The sequence below is a fragment of the Osmerus eperlanus genome, chromosome 14 (assembly GCF_963692335.1).
Source record: "Osmerus eperlanus chromosome 14, fOsmEpe2.1, whole genome shotgun sequence".
NCBI classification, from domain to species: domain Eukaryota; kingdom Metazoa; phylum Chordata; class Actinopteri; order Osmeriformes; family Osmeridae; genus Osmerus; species Osmerus eperlanus.
Window position 1 is genome coordinate 7,552,947 of NC_085031.1, and position 19,744 is coordinate 7,572,690.

The 19,744-nt window shown below is 43.5% G+C and overlaps 1 protein-coding gene across 10 annotated transcripts in view; it reads right to left on the reverse strand.

Annotated features, from left to right (window-relative positions):
- Positions 1 to 19,744, reverse strand: part of sptan1 (spectrin alpha, non-erythrocytic 1) — a 33,187-nt gene that overhangs the window by 1,197 nt on the left and 12,246 nt on the right. For 3 of the 10 annotated variants that reach the window (XM_062477942.1, XM_062477944.1, XM_062477943.1), the window contains exons 8-53: positions 19,386 to 19,521; positions 18,996 to 19,097; positions 18,618 to 18,755; positions 18,361 to 18,471; positions 18,092 to 18,169; positions 17,829 to 17,984; positions 17,343 to 17,547; positions 15,330 to 15,511; positions 14,871 to 15,114; positions 14,471 to 14,593; positions 14,121 to 14,338; positions 13,938 to 14,030; positions 13,561 to 13,695; positions 12,991 to 13,139; positions 12,730 to 12,786; positions 12,073 to 12,271; positions 11,679 to 11,783; positions 11,368 to 11,400; positions 11,081 to 11,116; positions 10,469 to 10,516; positions 9,768 to 9,859; positions 9,404 to 9,548; positions 9,031 to 9,212; positions 8,842 to 8,941; positions 8,478 to 8,675; positions 8,174 to 8,320; positions 7,963 to 8,066; positions 7,671 to 7,833; positions 7,174 to 7,188; positions 5,758 to 5,889; positions 5,470 to 5,607; positions 5,249 to 5,353; positions 4,818 to 5,026; positions 4,604 to 4,724; positions 4,255 to 4,376; positions 3,944 to 4,076; positions 3,717 to 3,815; positions 3,429 to 3,588; positions 3,106 to 3,182; positions 2,653 to 2,862; positions 2,268 to 2,564; positions 1,971 to 2,083; positions 1,755 to 1,772; positions 1,279 to 1,341; positions 556 to 610; positions 165 to 361 (exon numbers count right to left, since the gene is read on the reverse strand). In XM_062477942.1, the coding sequence (XP_062333926.1) occupies positions 165 to 361; positions 556 to 610; positions 1,279 to 1,341; positions 1,755 to 1,772; positions 1,971 to 2,083; positions 2,268 to 2,564; positions 2,653 to 2,862; positions 3,106 to 3,182; positions 3,429 to 3,588; positions 3,717 to 3,815; positions 3,944 to 4,076; positions 4,255 to 4,376; positions 4,604 to 4,724; positions 4,818 to 5,026; positions 5,249 to 5,353; positions 5,470 to 5,607; positions 5,758 to 5,889; positions 7,174 to 7,188; positions 7,671 to 7,833; positions 7,963 to 8,066; positions 8,174 to 8,320; positions 8,478 to 8,675; positions 8,842 to 8,941; positions 9,031 to 9,212; positions 9,404 to 9,548; positions 9,768 to 9,859; positions 10,469 to 10,516; positions 11,081 to 11,116; positions 11,368 to 11,400; positions 11,679 to 11,783; positions 12,073 to 12,271; positions 12,730 to 12,786; positions 12,991 to 13,139; positions 13,561 to 13,695; positions 13,938 to 14,030; positions 14,121 to 14,338; positions 14,471 to 14,593; positions 14,871 to 15,114; positions 15,330 to 15,511; positions 17,343 to 17,547; positions 17,829 to 17,984; positions 18,092 to 18,169; positions 18,361 to 18,471; positions 18,618 to 18,755; positions 18,996 to 19,097; positions 19,386 to 19,521 (5,943 nt within the window). The remainder of the gene's footprint in view (positions 1 to 164; positions 362 to 555; positions 611 to 1,278; positions 1,342 to 1,754; positions 1,773 to 1,970; positions 2,084 to 2,267; positions 2,565 to 2,652; positions 2,863 to 3,105; positions 3,183 to 3,428; positions 3,589 to 3,716; positions 3,816 to 3,943; positions 4,077 to 4,254; positions 4,377 to 4,603; positions 4,725 to 4,817; positions 5,027 to 5,248; positions 5,354 to 5,469; positions 5,608 to 5,757; positions 5,890 to 7,173; positions 7,189 to 7,670; positions 7,834 to 7,962; positions 8,067 to 8,173; positions 8,321 to 8,477; positions 8,676 to 8,841; positions 8,942 to 9,030; positions 9,213 to 9,403; positions 9,549 to 9,767; positions 9,860 to 10,468; positions 10,517 to 11,080; positions 11,117 to 11,367; positions 11,401 to 11,678; positions 11,784 to 12,072; positions 12,272 to 12,729; positions 12,787 to 12,990; positions 13,140 to 13,560; positions 13,696 to 13,937; positions 14,031 to 14,120; positions 14,339 to 14,470; positions 14,594 to 14,870; positions 15,115 to 15,329; positions 15,512 to 17,342; positions 17,548 to 17,828; positions 17,985 to 18,091; positions 18,170 to 18,360; positions 18,472 to 18,617; positions 18,756 to 18,995; positions 19,098 to 19,385; positions 19,522 to 19,744) is intronic. The other 7 variants (XM_062477948.1, XM_062477947.1, XM_062477945.1 and 4 more) reach the window with 7 other exon arrangements.

Genomic DNA, 19,744 nt, shown 5'->3' on the forward strand with positions numbered 1-19,744 from the left:
AATTGTGAAAACATTTCAGTGAATAGTCTTTTTTTCTTCTTCAATAGTACTTTCATTGCATCTACCATGACAATCTACAGTTTCATAATGTCTATAGTACTGTAGCCGACAGTTCTTCCCTGAATGTTTGTTACACTAGAGGCTTGCATGCGTGTCTCTCTGACCTGGCCTGGATCTGCTGCTCCAGGTTGTGCTGCATCCTCATGCCCAGCTGGTCCAGCTGGTCCCACTGCTGGGCCAGGCCCACCGTGCTGTGCTCAGTGTACTTGTTGTCCAGGATCAGAGCCTCTTCCATGGCTGCCCCCAGGTCTTCTATTTTCTTCAGCTGGCTACGCATGGCCCTAATTTCCTGGTGCTTACGCTACACAGACACATATAAACATGGAGCATTAAGCCTGGTCGACAATGGAATCTACATTTTTGCCAAGTGGAGTCCATAGAAATACAGGCAACATCTCAACTTATCCTCTGTAGAGTAGACAAGCTGTCATTTCCCTGTCTCGATTTTTGATTTAATGAAATATATGATGAATGTTTATTAAATCACAATCTTACCTTGGTTGCCTCAAGTTGCGACTCCAAAGTTCCAGACTCTTCTACCATACATGACCTGCAAATAAATGTGCATAAACACTAGTTAAAGGCAAAGAGGCTTTTGATTTAGACTCCATACAACAAGCTGCAGCCATCAATAAACTCAACCACACACACTTTTCAAATCTGGGTGTGAGAATCCAACCATGGTCTGTGTCATGGTTATGGTCAATAGGCTCCTTGCATTAAAACCAGATTTGACCACCACAACTAAACACACAAACCACAAGATTCCTAAATGTCATTCAGTTAGTTTGTGCAACTACTCTAATGGTGTTTTACAAATTAAGTGGTGCTTTTCCACTGCACACCAGTGTCCCATGACTTCCTTTGGGCCAGTAGCACTAGTGGGATTCATGTTTTATCCAAGGTGAAGGTTAGATTACAGGGAAAAGAAAGGATTGATGTTGTAAAAAATGAATTAGAAGTCTGAAAGGTTTCTGTCCAGGTCCACCTACGTCCAACTGCCTCAGAGATTTTTCTATTTTTTTTAAGACTACTGCAAACAGGGCCCAATCTGTTCAAGAAGATGTCATTGAGTGCTACATTATGGTGACTGTTAGTAAAGAAAAACCATTGGAGAACACAGGACTTTGAAAATGGTGTGTTTTAGATTGGTGCATGAGGTCACACATGAAAGGGTGGGGGGGAATAAGGAAGAATAGGGAAAAAGGAAAGAAAAACCTTCCAGAAAGATCATCACCGACTTCATACTGATAAACTTGGATAACTCGACGGTAGGCTATTCTAATTAGACAGGGGGGGGGGGGGGGGTGACACAAGTCAAATTGAAGGGGAAGACAGACACAGGGAATTGATCACATTACATTAATTTACAGATATTGTAAATCAAAAGAAATAGAAACAAAGGGCATAAAAAAGGAAGGAAAGACACTCAAAAGTAATAGCATTGGCACAATATATTTGTTTTTACATTTCTTATGTTTTTACCATTAATCTATAAGCTTTTGGTACCTTTTTGTTTTGTATAGCCCAAAATATGCTATTCATAAAGATGTCATGCATTGACTGGTGTAAAGTGATGCCATTTCAATATTTTGAATCACATACCTGATTGCAATATATTAACAACACTGACTGTCAGATGTACACACGCACACACACTCGCAAACACATGAATATAGAAAGGTGATATTTACCCATCCAGAAGATACGTCCTGATCAAAGTGTTTCCAAGCATCATCAAGGTAGCAGCAAAGAGAAGGGGGGGAGACAAATGTTACACCAAGCAGGGGACATTATGGCCATTGCTTTCTCTTGCTTAACACACACCCATTTGGCTTTGGTCTCTGCTGTATTATGGCAGCAGAGTAGATGTTGGTACCAATTTTTCCTCTGTCTTTAGAAGACGTTACCTGGTCTCCTGCAGCCACTGGTGGAATGCATTGGCGTGCTGCGCAAACTCCTGCCGCAGCTTGTCGTTTTCCTCCTGCCTCCTCTGCTCCTTCTGCAGCTCCAGCTCTCTTTCCTACAGACAGGAGAGCATGAGAGAGGGAGACAACTAGTGATTAAAGATTGTTATTATTTATTACTTCTTGGCATTCATCACCTAAGAAAAATGCACACATTCTACACGAAATTGTCTAATAGTAGTAGATATTTCCTGAAGCCTTCACTGTCTAATTTCTTCCTGGGGTTTTTTCCCTCCTGACCTTGATAATCTTCTGAAGGTTCCTCCAGGTCTCCTCCAGGGCCTCCATAGTGAACCAGGTGTATGGGTTGGACACCACCTGGTAGCTTTTGATCTGTCGGTCCAGCTCGGCCAACTGGTTGAAGTCGGCCTGTGCTGAGCTGAGCGAGGAGCGGAAGGCTTCGTGTGCTTCACGGAGGGCCTTGATCTCCTCCAGAGAATTGCAGCGCACCGGGTCCGTCAGGTCTTCCTCTGCATTCTCAAACCAGCTGTTGAAAGCTGAGGCTTTCTTGGCGAAGGTAAGGAACAGGTCTTCCACCTTGGGGAAAGAGAAATGTGGTGTAGGTAAGAGTGTTCTTTATTTGGATGGGCAAATTATTTTCTGTCAGATGACACTTCGTTCATACCTTCCGGAAGTGCTCCTGGGCCTCCAACAGCTTCTTCTTACGGGCTGACGAGTTGGAGAGCAGATGGTTCCAACGCTTCATGAGGGCAGCGTGGCGTGCTTCAATAGCCTTGGACTGCACGTGCTTGGCAGCCAGCAGCTGATCCTTGAGGGCTGTGATGTTGGTGATGCCCTCCTGTTGGAAGGCCTGCAAGCCTGCATCAAATGTCTCCTGTTGATGTCCAGAAGAGAGTAATGATGAATAACAGATTAAGAAGTTAGGAATGTCATCCCTTGTAAACCCACAGAGGATAAACAACTGTTACCATATTTTTATGTAGATAGAATGAAATTCCAAATTGATCTGAGGATTGCTTTATTTAGCCGATTAGAAAGTAACCAGTGAACCAGAGTTACTGCTTGTGACAAATGGCACGTTCAGTCAACAGTTTCCCAAATTAAGGCAATTGTGTACCTGTTTGGTAAGGAGGGTCTGTACAGAGGACAGGTCCCTGCCATAGTCATCAGTCTTCAGGCTGTTCTCCTTCTCCCCTAGAGACAAACATCACGTAGTCAGTGACAACATTTCGAGCACTAGAACCTGTGTTCAGTTTGAACTTTTAATAAATCAAGATATCAAATGTGTTAGGGTTACCAATGAGATTATCTGTGACCTGCAGTCTATTGACAGAATGTTCAAAGACTGTAATATGTATGTCCATGTAAATACATTGTCTATAATAATAACAACAACAACAACAGGGGTGTTTTTATGAAAATCTTGATGAAAGCCCTCACCGATCCAGGACTCCACCACATCAGCTTTCCAGTTGAACTGCAGGAAAGCTGAGTTCTCATCCAGCTTGGCCTTCCTTTGGGCAGCCGCTCGCTCCAGCTCAGTCACTTTGCCTCTCAGAGCCTTCATCTTGGCACTAATGTTGTCCACATGGTGGTTATTCTATCGGAGAGACACACATGCAAGTAAGTAACATTTTGGGCTATACATTTTTCTGGGATTAGTATAAAAGTAATTCACATTTGCTGCTAAATGTCTCAACGCTAGATGTGCATTTGTCCCTACAGTACCTTGTTGATGAGCTCATCCCCATTAGAGCACACATCGTTCACTCTATCCCTGTGCACGGTGAAGTCGGTCTCAAATGCCTCATGCTTCTTCAACAGGCCCTGGAGAGAATGACAGAACAACGGATTCTATTCAAAGGTATCTATATAAAACTGGCCAGTGAATGTAGGAAGCAAAACCAGCTGAATGTATAACTTGTTTTCCAGTTTATGACTTACGAACTACATACCTGTACAGCAGCCAGCGTATCCCCATAGTCTTCGCTTCCTACCAAGTTCAATTTCTCGTTAATCCAGGCTTCCTCTTCTTCTACATTCGCCACAAACTGCTGGTATTCCAGCGACTCCTCCAACCTCTGTCCTCTGTAATACACACCAACATTAACATTCATCTGCCTATCCTAAACCACAAATTCAAACATGCTACATTACACAAATTTTAATCAAGGTGCATGGTAGATGGTTAATGTTTCATTGTTAAACCATCATAGTTATAGCTATTCCTGTGTGTGTGCACAGTAATCATAGTGTCATGTCTTACCTAGCTGCAGCAAAGTCCTTTAACTCCTTCCAATGGTCCACAAACTGAGCTAGCCTCTGCTGGATTTCCTCCTGGCCAATGGTGTTGTCATCAGACAACTTCTTCCCTGTATCCAGCACAGACTACCAGTGGAGAGAAAAAAATATAAATTTTACTGCAAAGCCTATACACAAAAAACATCTTAGTGTTTAGTATCTATTGCTTTCCAATGTTAATTAACATACAAATGTTAATTCCATGTAAATGCATATCCCTGACTCAGAAGTCAGTAGACATTTAAATATATTGAATGCTTTAATATACATGTGTGTGTTTACATAATTGTAGTTTTCTCCACAATCTTTCTTACCTGAATGGCTGGCTCATGGGCCCCCAACTCAGCCTCCAGCCTCTTGTGCTTCTTCCTCAGATTCTGCACTCCAGTCAAATCACGTCCATAGTCCTCCGAACTTACTAGCAATTTCTTCTCTCTGAGGTCAGATGGACACCAAGAGTTTAAGATATTGTTAAGGGCACATTGGCACCCTTCCCTGGGTTAAGTGTTCCAGGGGAAGGTTTCTTACTTGATCCAAGACTCCTCGTCATCCAGGTCCCTGAAGAACTGGTGCAGGCGGTGCGACTCGTTCAGCTTGGCGCGGCGTCCAGCTGCCATGCTCTTGATCTTGGTGAAGCGGACATTGACGGCGTCACGCTTGTCCTTTACTTGTGTGGTGTCAAAGGCGATGCTGCCCATCAGGCTATCAGCCTGGCCGTTCAGGTCCTTTAAGCGATCCTGAGGAATGAGAAGTAAGGTGTCAGAGAGGTGAGCATCTGAGGCTAATTGTAAATGCAGGTGATGGCAGACTGAACATTCTAAATCTGCTAAAACCACAAAGACCAATCTGTCTGACCCAAATGCCAAGGCCTATGAATTGTTTTAACATGTACAATGTGCATGTTTTCCTGTTTTGTTTTCATGCACTAAAACTAATCTGGTACAGAGAAGACTCATTACTTCATGGGCAGATATGTCTGCTTCCAGAAGCTGATGTTTTTTCAGCAAGTTGTTGACCGAGGCCAGATCCTTGCCATAATCCTCAGATGCAAGAAGGGCCTCCACCTACAGAACAAAAGCGTCAAGAAGATGTAAGGTTCAGATTCAGAAGTCACATGTTTACATCTTTCTAAATTTGTAGTTTGATTTATGTAATCGTTAAAGGAATTAATCTTTTTTACCTCAGAGAGCCAGAAGTCAAAGTCCTTGATACCAGTATTGAAGTTCTGCTGCTTGTTAGCTTCTTTCAGCTTCTGACTCTTCTCTGCTGACTTGTTCACCAGGAACTGCCACTGCTCATCCAGTGCATTAAGGCGTACCTGGGGGTACACACACTTGTTAGGGTGTCTGTTTTCAGTTCCAGGAATAACAGTAATACATCTTCCATTTTAAATTCTGTTTGTGATAAGCACAATAAATATACAAATTGACCCATTTATGTGCAAGGAAAGGACTAATGGCTAGATCACCTTGACAGCATCTTCACTTCCGGCGCAGGCGCCTCTCTGGATGAGGGCGTTGCCGGTGTCAATGACCCCCCGGATACGGTCTGCATTGGCATGCAGTTCTGCCTCAAAGGCCTGGTGTTTCTGATGCTTGCTCTGTTAGCAAGGAGCAAAATTGGAGGGTGAAGAGAGAGCACATGAGAAAGAGAATGTGAGAACTACAGAGGAAAAGTGACTGAGTGAGCTGTTGGGGTGGTTCAGTCTCCTAGGACTTATAAGTGTGTTTATAAGTGAATTGTTGTATTAAGTGTACATGTTTTATTTCCATTCAGTTACTTCAATGGAAGCCTTATTTGGTTTAATGAAAGAATGTTGGTTGTTGAACATACTAAACTTTCCAATTGCCAGAAATACAAAAATACTTTTTCAACTCAAAGAAATTGTATGACAATAATCTGGTATGGTATGCCATGTTTTCTACTTGAAAGTATACGACTATTAACTTATCTACAAGACTAAAACAGGTGTGTGCAGTTTCCAATTGTGTGTATGTATGAACAAAGGGAAGAAAAAGAGGTAAAGTTGAAACACCACCATAACTTGACAGGACAATATGTTGGCGTCTACAAACATAAGACACCAGTGGCAGACAAAAAGTGGAGAGACAAAGGACCATGTCTGTGACAAAAGAATGCGCTTGTAACAATCAAAAGGAAAAGAGGGTCTTTTTCAAGTCGTTCCACAACGTGCACACACCCTATGAGAGATATGAGACACCTATGTACCACGCATGTACCACGCACACCTATGGTGTGTATGAGATTTCTTCCATAACTTACTTGTAAAAACACTACTGGAGGCAGACAGACGTGTTGCAAAAGCATCTTACTTCACAAAAATGCGCTACTAGCTTTTTTACTAAAGGCATAAGCAATAAAGCAAAGCATTTTGCGGTGCCCTCACTCTCATTCTCTCTCAGGTCCAGCATTAAATATGGACAGTGTAACCCCTAAGATTAATTACAAATTGAATCATGTTTGATGATCAAATGTATAAGCAACAATAACAAGGACCAAAAGCACAAAAAAAGATGTGCACTTTTTATGTGGAGCGAGTCTGAAGATGACCCTGACAATGGAGAGAATAAATAAATAGAAGGATGAAAGCCACACCCAGGTCCAAAGAAGGGACATTCGCTGAACAACACAACACAACTTAAACTACACACAAAATGTGCTTTTTACACAAGATGGAGACAAATAAACCGAAATAAAATTTAAAAAAGAACATGAAAAGCCGGCATGAATGAATACACACTAGGATGAACTGTTTTTTGTTGTTGTTGACTATAGCATGTCTACACACAAGGCAAAGACGAGGACATGTGAACAAGAGTGACCTACTGCGATGTTAGTTCAACTGACACACTACATAACTTACCAGCAGTTTGGACAGCTATAAACAGAGACAATAAAAGAACAGAGAGAGATTCAGTCTCAGACATGGGGGTGGGGACTTGGTCCGGTTAAAGGATGGGGTAACATCATTCATTATTAACAAGGGAGAAACAAGACATTGACCTTCCAGTATTATATCCTCACAAATAAGATGCAACATTGTGCTACTGCCTACTCCCAAACACAAGGAGCATTTTGCGCATTAAGGTCAAGTAACAGATAGTAAGAAAATGTCAAATGTGGGAAGTGAAAGACCAGGAGGAAAGCCTCAAAAGAAGAGCGGAAGTTGTCCCTCATCATTGCCAAAGGTCAGATGTATTTGTCATTGGTTAAACATGTGGTTGAAGATATGGCCCTCAGAGACATGCAGGATAAGCCGTTTTCATTTCTCAGACTCATAGTAACATCTGGAGATCTTGACAAATGCCACTATGAGGTCTATAGATCGGACCTCCACATCAGTTTTAGCTTGATGCCTACCTGGATGTTGGTGGGATCTTTATAGGATTCGTCCGTGGCGGTCTGCAGCTTCTCACTGATCCAAGCCTCGATCTCATCCACATCCCTGCTGAACTGCTGCAGGGTCTGTGACTCACCCAGCTTGGAACGCTTCTCAATCATCTGAGCCTTCAGACGGCGCCACCTATGGGTCAAATCAGTGTTAGGCCACACAGGTCCAAGCAACGTCGAGAAATGAACACAAGTACGCACACTACAACAGGCACATGCATACAAGAGAACACATCACCACATTTTAACAGCAGTGACTAACCTATCCAGAACCTCGTTCCGGCGGTTGAAGATCTCAGGTTTGGCGTAGTGGTCAGCTCCAACCAGCTGGTCGGCGAAGGACTGCAGCGCTGCTATCTTCTCCTCCTATAGAGCGGAAAAGCAGGTACAATATGAAAACAGTACCATTGTTACGATCAAATGAGCTTGATATTCAAAGCATCTAGATGTGTTAAAGTATTTCACCAGCGAACCTGCACATTGATGGCCTTGTCAAAGTCCTCGTGTTTCTTGATGAGGGCCTCCACGCTGTCCAGGGAGTCTCCCTTGTCATCACTGGCCAGGAAAGCCTCGCGGGCAGCCATCCAGTTCTCCGCCTGCTCACAGTCCCTGTTGAACAGCTGAGATACGGGGGGAGGTCATGAATTGACTGGGCCTTTGCTGCACATGTGTTTCAAACGTGTGTCCTGAAAGATGGGTCTCACTGAATAAATGACTGTAAATGGTATTTACTGTGTTGGGAGCGAAAATGGTACGTTTTATGCATTGATTAATCACCTGGAGCTCCAGACACTGGTCCAGCATCATGCGCCGCTGCACCCAGGCCTTCTCCAGGTCGGCACGCTCACGGTCCAGAGCCTCCAGCTTCTGCTGGATCTCTGGGCTGGCGTAGTGTCCCCGCGCCAGCAGCTGCTGGCCAAACTGCTCGAAGGCTTGGAAGGTGCCAGCACGGGCGTCAATCTCTGTACGATGTTCCTGGAAGAAGGGAGGGGGGAGAAAGAGTGAGATGGAGAACAAATAGCCTTAGAAAGCAAGAAGTAGAAGACTGTCCAATAACTATTGAGTAGCACCCCCCCCAAAAAGTTCATTGAGTTGGTGCACATCTAGGAGTTATGTATTATTCATATATGTGCATAAATACCTGGTGTCTCTCCAGCAAGGCCTCGGCTCCGGTCACATCCTTAGCCAGCTCCTCAGATGACACCAGGCCACGGATGCCATTGATCCAGGACATCAAGTCTCTGTTAACCAAAAATATCCATTAGGCTTTAGTCTTTCTTTGGTCCTTCAGTCTTTCCTCCAGTCCTTTATCCATTCCCTCCGTCCTTACCTAAAGTCGGAGAGGAACCGCTGCAGGTCATGGGAATTTCCCAGCTTGTCTTTGCGCTGGTCAGCGCGACCCACAAGGCTGCTCCAGGCGGTGTTCAACTCGGTGCACTTCTCCTGGATGTCATCTACCGCTTCGGGGTGGGATTGGATCAAGCGCTCCGCCGTTTCCCCCAGAGAGTTTACCTGGACAATGGGGGAGGCAGCGAGTAATCAGTCAAGTCAATCAAGATTAGACTAATAGTATTTGGAGATCTGGTTGGTGACCAGACGTGTATTTCAAAAGTTTCTGTAAGAAACTAGTTTAAAGGGAACATTGGGTGTTTTGAGAGGGAATGTGTGTTTGCGAGTATGTGAGAGGTCAGGTTCCATTTCACCTTATCTCCAAGGGCAGCCAGGTCCCTCTCAAAGCCCTCGTGCTTGCGCTGCAGGGCCTGAACACTGGCCAGGTCATGGCCATAGTTGTCAGTGTTAAGGGCTTGGTTTTTCTCCTCGATCCACTCCTTAGTCTCATCCGCATCCCTTGAAAGAAACAGAGCAATGAATGAACGTCTATCTGTTATGTACCGAGAGACGATATTGGGTTGTTCCATTGTTCCAGTCTTGATTGGTGCTGGCTGTAATACTACTAGTATCTATTTTATAGTACAATTGGAGTTATAAGTCAATAACTAATTGTTGCCAAGATTTCATTGAGAGTATTCGGACAGTGTGCATTTGTGTGTGTATCTGTGTTTGTACCTATGAAACCTCTGCACTTCATGAGCACTCCCGAGCATATTGCTTCTGTCCTCTGCCAGCTGCTGCAAAGACCTCCAGCGATTGTTCAGCTCCTACAACAAGCCAGCAAATAAAGGTTTTCAGACTAAAAGAGAGCTTCAGTTAAGCTTGAGGAGGGCCTTCAACATTTTGTAAATCTTCCTTTTTCAGTGCTCAAATAAGAAATAAATATATATATTGAAAGGGAATTTATAAAATCAAAAGTGTGTGTAAGACAAGCTACTTCCATTAAATATTTGTATCTCATGAATGAATTAGAATAATGAATGCATTATTATGTCAATTCAATTTAAATTTAGGTTTCATCTTGATTACACAATTAAGTCTGTATAATTCACAATGCTGGTTTGTTTAGTCTTTTGTGTACTTGATAGAGAAACAGACATACTTTGGATGACGATGAAGACAATAACGACACAAACTGAGAGGATCAACATCTAGGTGAGTCAGGCAGGGAGCTGGATGCATGGTTATGACAATACACAGGATGGAGAACTAACAAACATTTATACTGCAGCACCGTCTAGCAGAGGCAACCAGAGCAGGCCGTTCACAGTAAAATCACCATGAGATGAGGGGCTTAAGTCTCCCAAACAACAACATAAAGATGCAAGGAACTGGCGGGTCAGAAGGGAAGGGAAAGAGGGTCTTTTAAATCTTACCTTAATAGTATTAAAGTTAGCAGTCGTTTGAACAGCCAATCGTACATTCTACAATAAAGTGTCAAAAACAAAACAAAAAAACCCAAAACAAATCCAGAACAAAATGGAGGAGAAGGAAGGAAGGAGTGGGTTGGGGACAAAAACAAAAATCACAAGAGTCAAGACCACAACCAAACGGAGTGTAAAGGCTTCCCCCATGTCTTTACATTTCCCAAGAGACAGTTAGCAGCACCATCACTCTGATTCAAGACCACCAGGTTGCAAATAATGCCCATAATTGTGCATGTAGTGGATACTAGACCTTTAAACATACTAAAGAAAAGTGTCCACTCAGAGCTTTCTGTATTTTGTGAAATTAAGTTATATAAAGAGTTATGTTAATTGTTGTCATGATTATGATTAAGTGCACCCCTCAAATGCAGCATCAGCATGCACAGGTACAAGGCCACATCAAGATTGACAATATAGCACAAACATCTGTGTGCTATCTAATCTTCTGCATTTGAACCTTTAATACACCAACCAGACAAGAAGAAAACAAAAAGCTGAATATGGACAGATTCAACAAAGAAATGGTTTTCTCCACATGACATGTTAATGTTATGATTTTACCTTCCACGGAGAGGCGTTCTTGGAATCGGCTTCGTCCTGTGAGAATGAAAAGGGTTTGAGATTTAGCACAACGATTACATGTTGTATAAAACAAGACAACTCAACCCAGTACATGGACAGAAAAACTCCCTCCGGCCCCTTTGTAACAAAATACAGAGCTTCCTTCTATCAGTTCAGAAGACACAGGTCTCTTTTGGTGTCAATCTACCAACAGAAACAGGTAGTGTATGTACAAGGAACTGCAAATGGGGATCCAAATAAGCATGCAATAGTGAAAGGAGTCTTACTTTGCCAGGAGCCGAACCCAACATCTCTTGTTGCTGGAGAGAGATACAAACTTTGTCTTAGTCAAATTCTTGTTCAGCATTCATTAATCCTTTATATAAGATATTTGATATTGTGATATCGTATGTATAGGGTGTAAAACAATCTCTCATCAGAACATATTTCATCACCCATCAAGTAACTCCACAAGAAGGCTGTTAGGCTTACGTAGACTATAGTTGTTAAGGCATTTCTGAAAAATGCATTTTGTGCATCCATTTATGCCTGTTCATATGACACAAAGTGTGGGATACACAAAGATCTCGAGTGTTACCTGGGCCTGCACCATGGGTGCCTCCTCTGCCATGAGCCCTTCTGACTCCAGCTCAGACGCCACCTTATTGATGTCCCTCAGGCGAGACTCGTTGGCCTTCAGGTCCTAATGGCCAGGGAAGAATACAAGGGAAAGTGTCACAAATTACACTTACAGTTCAGGAGTGAAACAACAGAGTACAGGAAATGGACAGGTTGAAATGGACGCAGCCTTTAAGCAGCCTTTTAAGCGTAGACTGCAAAAATAATCTGGTAAACATCTGTTATAAAGTAATTCTGGATTTGTTTGTAAAACTTTATTGGTATCTCTACAGCAGAGCACAATTGTGATGGTGTTTCTGTATCACCTAAAGGAAGCACGAGACATTTTCAAAAGGACAACTTTGTTCTGTTACCTTCTGGAAGTCGTCAAACTTCTTCTGCAGCACCTCCACCTGTTCCAGGTCGGAGCCCACCTCCTCGTTGGTGAGGGCGCCCTCCTTCTCGTTGATCCACTGCTGCAGCTCGTTGGCCTCTCTGAACAGCATGAACTTCTTGCAGCTCTTCTCAAGCATGTCCTTGCGCTTCTCACCCAACTCCATGAGAGTGCCGTACCTTAGAGAGGAGGAGAGAGCAGCTGGTGTTAAAATCCCTTGTTTAAAATGCAAAATGTGAGGGACAAGGAACTATAACAATGCCAAAAGATGGTTTGATGCAGGACTTGCAGAAGGCACCACTGGAATGGCAGAAGGCAGGATAATAGCAACAATTTTGCAAGTATTTGGCATAACTTTATTTCATGCATTGTAACAACCTACACCTCAATTGTAACTCACACCATCCAATCACAGACAAGTATTGGACAAGAGAGGAAGGAATGGGAGGGAAACAATGCTTCTATCCCACCACTGAATAGAAGAGATGACCAATGGCATGAGAGAGACAAGGACAAGGAATTCACAAGGGACATAATAGGAGGATGGGGTACTGTGAAAAAAGTGTCACGGGTGGCACTTTCTCGGTATGACGCGTTGCTTCACAATCACAACATCGAGAGGGGCTGTCCTACTCACAGTTCCTCCACCTGCTTCATGCGTACAGACACGCTGCACGTCTCCTTGGTGACCAGCCTGCACAGTGGCAGGGAGTAAGAGATCACGCAGTGACATACGCAGGTGTTAGTAGTTAAAGAGACAGAAGAGAAAGGGGGGAAGCCCATTAGTGACAGAAGAGAACTTAGGGAGCAAGGGCTTTGATTGGAAGTATTAGTTAGAGCAGACACTTGCTATAAGGGGGCTCAGGTTCACTATTAAGAGTGTGTCGGATTTTCTTACTGGTTCTCAATCTGATCCTGACGCAGAGCAATGCTGCCCTGCTCATCCAGAAGGTTCTCCCTGGAAGAGGACTGGGTGGGATCCAGCTTCTTGACATAGGCAGCAGGGACAAAGCCCTGCCGGTCGTTGACCTCCACCTTCCACCAGTCCTACAGAAAAGAAACACACGTAAGAAAATACAATTGAAACTATAAAAGGCAGGCATATCGGTCTGTCTGTGTGTTTATGGCTTGATTATCTTGAGAATTGTCATTATATGGCTTAGGACCCAAGGACCTGCAGTGATGAGTGTGAAGTTGTTTGGCTGAGAACTTTGCGTTAGCATAAAAAAAAAATTAAAAATAGGTCTATTTATATTAAAACGTTATATTAACACGTTTGCCACCATGTTGAGCAGCACTAAGTAATGGAGCCATGGATAATGTGAGACGTCAACAGGCACTGCACTAGTAAAAGAAAGAATGACGAAGGTAGACAGTGGGCTAGTTCACACTGTTTTTCCTCTTAGATTCATCAAAAGGCTGTTCACAATGGCCTATTCATCCAATCAGGCAGGTTGATGTGCCATACCTTGTTGGTGCTGTTGAGGAGAGTGAGGATGTCTCCCTTCTTCATGGTGACCTCACGGGGGCTCTTCTCCTGGTAGTCATACAGAGCCAGGACCAGTTCCTTTCCAGTCTCATCATCAGTAGGTGCCACTTGTTGCTGTAGATTAGAATAATACAAAGTTGTCAGATAACAATAAGATAAAGTATACAAATCACATATAAAATGGCAATCCAAAAATGTATACAGCACATTCTCCGTTGCAGAATAGTAACTCAAAAGTGACTTTGATCCCTAGAAGTCTTGGGTACTTCATGGTAGGGAAAATCTTCCTGGAAAGATTATAGATCAATGCAGAAAACGGAATAATCGGACATTTAAGGATAGAAAGTTGTATTTACCCTGCAAGACTGGGCCTGCTCCTTCAGACCCTGGATGCTGCTACCGTAGGCACTCAGGTCAGACATCAGCGCCTCGTGTTTCTTAAGCAAGGCCTTGAGGGACAAAACGTTCAGACGTTTTTCAGAACATGCGTCCTACATGACTAAATGATACACAGACATGATACACTTGTTTCTCTTCACCTCGGCAGAGTCCTCATCCTTGCCATAGTCGGGGCTTCCGACGATGGGCTCCTTCTCCCTCATCCAAGACTCAGCCTCATTGGCATCAGCAAAGTACTGCTGTGCCTGCAGGGAGTCTTCCAGATCCTGCCTGCGCTGGAAGGCCTTGCCTTTAAGGGTTTCCCACCGGCCATTCAGCTCCCCTAACTTTACCTTGACCTCTTCTCCAGCAAAGTGACCTGGGGGTACCAGAGAAATGTGTGAGTATGGAACAATGTTTGTTTACTACCTATGATAACAGCCATCACTTTTTTTATTTTATTATTATTGTGGCGTGGGCAATGGATATACAGAGTTTGTGAGATGCCGACCTTCCTCAACCATGGCGTCTCCCTTCTGGCTGACTGCCTTGATGCGGGGCTCATGGCCTGATATCTCAGCCTGCAGGGCCTGGTGCTTCTTCAACAGGTTCTGGACACCAATCAGGTCTTTGCCTGGGGCAGAGAAAGATAAAAATAAAAAAAAATTATACATTATTTGAATCCTCATTAGTAGATGGACTTCCTTGTCTTCGAAAAATAATAGCAGTGAAGGCAACCGTTTTGAAACTTTACTAAAGGGAACCCATCTACAGTTCAATTTTATTCTCAGTCCTTCTACAAGGATTGTAAAAATTTATAAATGACTAATATGAGCAATATATGAATGTTCCCTTTATATTAGCACATCTCCATCCCAGCCGTTACCACGCTTAACCCCACGCAAACCCACCTCTGTTGGTGGAAGCGGCGATGGGCTCCTTCTCCCTGATCCATGTCTCCTCGTCCTCCACATCCCGGAAGAGCTGCTGCAGACGCAGCGAGTCAGACAGCTTCTGCTTGCGGGCCGCCATGGGCTCGCGCAGCGCCTCATAGCGCACCACCAGGGCCTCCTGCTTCTTGCGGATGTTGTCGGCGTCAAAGTGCCCTGCCTCTTGGAACTGACGCGCCTGGATGGTGATGCCGTCGATACGGTCCTATAAATTTAGAGGATATAGTTTGAATAGCCATCGTTCTAGAAAATGATGAGGTGGTACATGCTACAGTTCAGACATGAGTCAGTGCTTCCATTACAATTTTTGGGAGACGAGTTCGGCACTAAATGAATGGCACTCACTGATTTAATGAGATTGAGACTTTTCTCAATCCGTTAGTTTTAACGTTTATTTCTTGAGTGATTTCATGGTTGTACCTGGTGTGCAGCCACGTCTGCCTCAAGCAGAGCGTGTTTCTTCTGCAGGTTCTGGACGCTGGTCAGGTCTTTGCCATAGTCATCGGAGGCCAGGTGACCCTCCACCTCGTACAGCCACAGCTCGATGTCCTCCACATTCCTGTTGAACTGCTGCTGCTGGTTGGCCTCACGCAGCTTGATGCCTATGAGGAAAGTTGAGTTCAAAATAATAATGATTACATCAGGGCTCCAGACTAACTTGTTGCCTTGGTTGCACTGGTGCGCCTAACTTTTTTATTTAGGTGCACCAGCACAAAATTTAGGTGCACCCACATTTTTCAAGGTCACCTTTTTATCACGCTCCATATACATTCATATATTTTATGTAAATGATCTTAAACAAGAATAAAGTGTAGGTAAATATAGGCCTATTTTTTATTTGAAGCACAATCATACTGTAGCCTATATATATATATATATATATATAAATATTTTAAGTGTTTCACTGAGCTACCAAACTAAAACATTTTAAGCAAAATAAAACATTTCAAAATAGAAAGTGCTACTGTTTAAAAGTGCTTCCCTGAACTGAGACCTAACATTTCATGGCTCAAAGTCTTATAGCAGGTCCCACCTTGCTGTCGCATGCCCTTCAGATGGCCAACACCTGTAATTTGGCCTTCTTGCCCTATGGCCTTGGCTAAATCATCTTGCCACACTCTCCCTAGCATCAAAATCCTAGCTCCATGGGTTAGCTCCATGGCCCAGCTTCGTAACTCAGGGGTCCGCAATTTATTTTTACAAGGGGCCACATGAGAAACCTGAAATGTGTTGGAGGGCCTCATCAATTTGCTCACTATTCATTTTCTCCCATTGTAAAAAGCAGTAAAGTATATATTTTGATTAGCTGCTACTGGTTATCAGAAGAATAAGGATATTCTGTAAATATTTATATAAATATTTTAGATTTTGGTGTAGGTCAAATAGGAAAGATTATAGAAGTAATAAACAGTATAAACAGCAACAACAGTGTTTCATTTTATTTGTAACCAGTTAATCTTCACAAACACTGAAAAGTTGTTTTGCAGTATGTTAAAGATGTGGAATTGATCAACTTTATACAAAAAGCAATACGTTTTTTCAGTTCATTTTGTTCTGTGAGAGAAATCCAGTGGGCGTGAACAAGTGCATCGAAATCTGTCTGAATGTCTGAGGTGGATATGCGAAGGACAGCTGACAGGTAATGATCAGGGTCTGCAGTTCAACTAGCAAACCATCAGCCCGCGCCCACTGAATCAGTCAAGTTCTTATTATGTCCGCGTTAGTTTTTTTTTCTTCACAGCTTTCACTTTGACCTCAGTAAACAGATACTTAGAAGTCCATGTCTTGTTAAAAGTTAATCAGTGGCAACGTTTTTCATTTTCGAGGGCTAACCAACAGCTAACTCTCCTGTCGGTGAGGTTGCGCAAGTGCACATATGTAAATCGCCTGATCACTGTAGTCTTTCAGGACTACATATTTACTACCGCTCAACACATTTATTTATTTTAAATTTTTGATTTACCTCACGCGGGCCGGATTGAGACAGCCTGTGGCCGGTTATGGCCCGCGGGCCATACAATGCCCAGGTCTGCTAAACTGACTCTCTGGTGCTCAGGTCGTAATTTCAATCACACAGCACGGAGCTACAGGAATATCTGGACCACAGCCAATCAGAGGCAAAGACCCGCCCCATCTCTGTCTCTGATTGGTTTAGACCACAATATGATCCAACCATGAGTGTCAGTTCCGTCTTAGGATAACAAACGCTTCGTTTGTGGAGAGACAGCGGATGCGAGGAGGTTAGGTGCACCGGTGCGACCTAGGAAAAAATTTAGTCGCACCCGTACACATTTTGCTCTAGAGTGCGACCAAATTGGTCGCACTCTAGGGCCCTGTACATTTATAATGCATAAAGGGATCCAAAAGAGCGGCATTCCTGAGAATGCAACTGCAATTTTGAATTGACTTTGTAACACGCAAAAGCCTTCTCACCTTTGAGTTCAGTGGCTTCCAGCAGCTTCTTCCACTGGGAGCTGACCTCCTCCATGCGGGCTGCCACCTCGTCTGAGGCGTAGTGCTTTCCATCCAGCAGCTCCTGTCCCGACTTCTGGAGGGCATCGATGCGGCTCTGGTTGGCAGAGAGCTCGGCCTCAAAAGCTTGGTGCTTCTGAACCTTGCCTTGCAGGTTGGAGGGGTCCTGCGATGAAGACAGAGATGGGAGGAAATGATAAGAAGAAGAGTTGTGGGACAAGAAAATGGCTGCAAAATACAGATCCACATTGGAGAATCTAACATAAGTAACTGTTTATTTTATTTATATAACTTGGTCAACAGAATCAAGCAACAAATAAAGTACAGGTCTATATGAAGACCGTTTGTTCTAAGAGTTGTCAATAATAGTATTCTAATATGCCATTTGTATGAGTCTCCTTAATTATGCACACATTCAAGGCAAAATAAATTGAAGTTAAATATTACCTTGTATGCCTCATCAGTGGCGGTCTTCATCTTCTCATTGATCCAGCTCTTGAGCTCGTCAGAGTCGCGGAAGAACTGCTGCAGGTGGAAGGAGTCCTCCAGGGCAGCACGGCGAGACTGGGCGCGCTCATGCAGGGTGTTCCGACGGCTCAACAGCTGGCGAGGCAAAAACATTTTGGGGGGGGAAATGTAAATATACGAACTGTAAAGATTCTTTCTTAAATCTTGTTCTTTCATAGCAAGTTTCTGTCCTTAATACTTACAGCGTCTCTACGCGTGGCCACATCCTCCTTGGCATAGTGATTGTTTTGGATCAACTTGGTGGCAAATTCATCCAAAGCCTAAATGAGGAGGATAGATATGAGCAAACGATAACTTGAATGTGCCAAACATCAAAAATGGTTCATTAAAGAGAAGTGGCGATAGTACAGCAATGGACACAGCTCCCAAATGTGGATCCTATATCAGTCCAATCCAAGAGCTTGTAGATGTTTCTCATAAACTTTTAAGGTTGAATCTAGTTGGTACTCACAGTGATCTTCTCCTCCTGGGCGCTGAGGGACTTCTCAAAGTCCTCGTGTTTCTTCAGGAGGGCCTCCACACTGTCCAGGGAGTCTCCCAAATCCTCGTTCAGGAGGAACGCCTTTAACCACAACATGGATCATTACATTTCAAGACAAGACGGAACAGAAGTAATTTCAAGTTGTGTGCAGTATTCAAGCATTTAAAATATCAAACTGAATTATTTCAATTATTTCTAATTTGTGTGTGTGTGTGAGATGGGCGTACCTCCTGTTTGCTCATCCAGTTGTCCACCTGCTCCGTGTCCCTGTAGAAGAGCTGCAGGTCCATGCACTGCTCGTACTGCTGCCTGCGCACCTCCCACAGCTCCAGCAGGGACTCCTTCTCCTCCGTCAGCACCCCGAGCTTCACACACACACACACATCACTGACGCTGACACCAAATTCTTTGAGTTCAAAATGCATGCAGGGAAATATTATGGAAAATGTGGCTCTCACAGGGATAGTAATAGTCAAGATAGATGAGGGAATATGGCAAATAAAACTCCTAGTAAAATAGACAGTGGAAGGAACAACTATCTACATGTTACAAAAAATGTGGATTTGAAGAGCTGGGATAAAAAAAACTGTAAGAGAGAACCCTACCTTCTCCTTCACCTCATCAGAGGCATAATGTCCGGTGTTAAGTAGGGCCTGGCCAGCCTCGTCCGTGGATTTGAAGCTGTCCTCATGGGCATCAATCTCCCCCTAGTCAGTCAACACGCATGGTATTCTTTAACAAACACATTGCTATAGTCATAGAGAAGGAACATTTCTATCTCTGTAGATATTGTTAGAACATTTTGATTTCTATGCTATTCCTAAATTAATATTTTGTCAAACAAACCAAAATTACATTGGCGCCGGAAGATTGAAAATGAATTTAAAAAGTAAATGAAACTAACTTGTATTGATTCCCCTTCAATCTGGCCCTTTTCATAATTTAATTTCATAAAGAACAATGTATTTGTGGCTGGATACAAGATGTAACCTCACCTTGTGTTCCTGGTGGCGGTCAAGGAGGGCCTCGGCTCCAGCCACATCGTTGGCCAGCTCATCAGCATTGATCAGAGCCTTCATCTCTGTCACCCAGCTGGTCAGGTCACGGAAGTCGGCGGTGAAGCGCTGTAGCCTGCAGGGGAGAGAGTCGCTCGGACTGTTAGTCAAGAGGGCTATGACCGTTTACGGAACAAAACCAAGCCCAACTACCTAAGACATAAGTGTCATCAAGGCCTCATCTGGATGCTCTATACCAGCCATTCCCAACCTTTTCCACTTTGCGGCCCACTTGCATGGCTCAAATATTTTTGCGGCCCAGCAACACATCCGTTCACATGCTTATCATATATATTTAT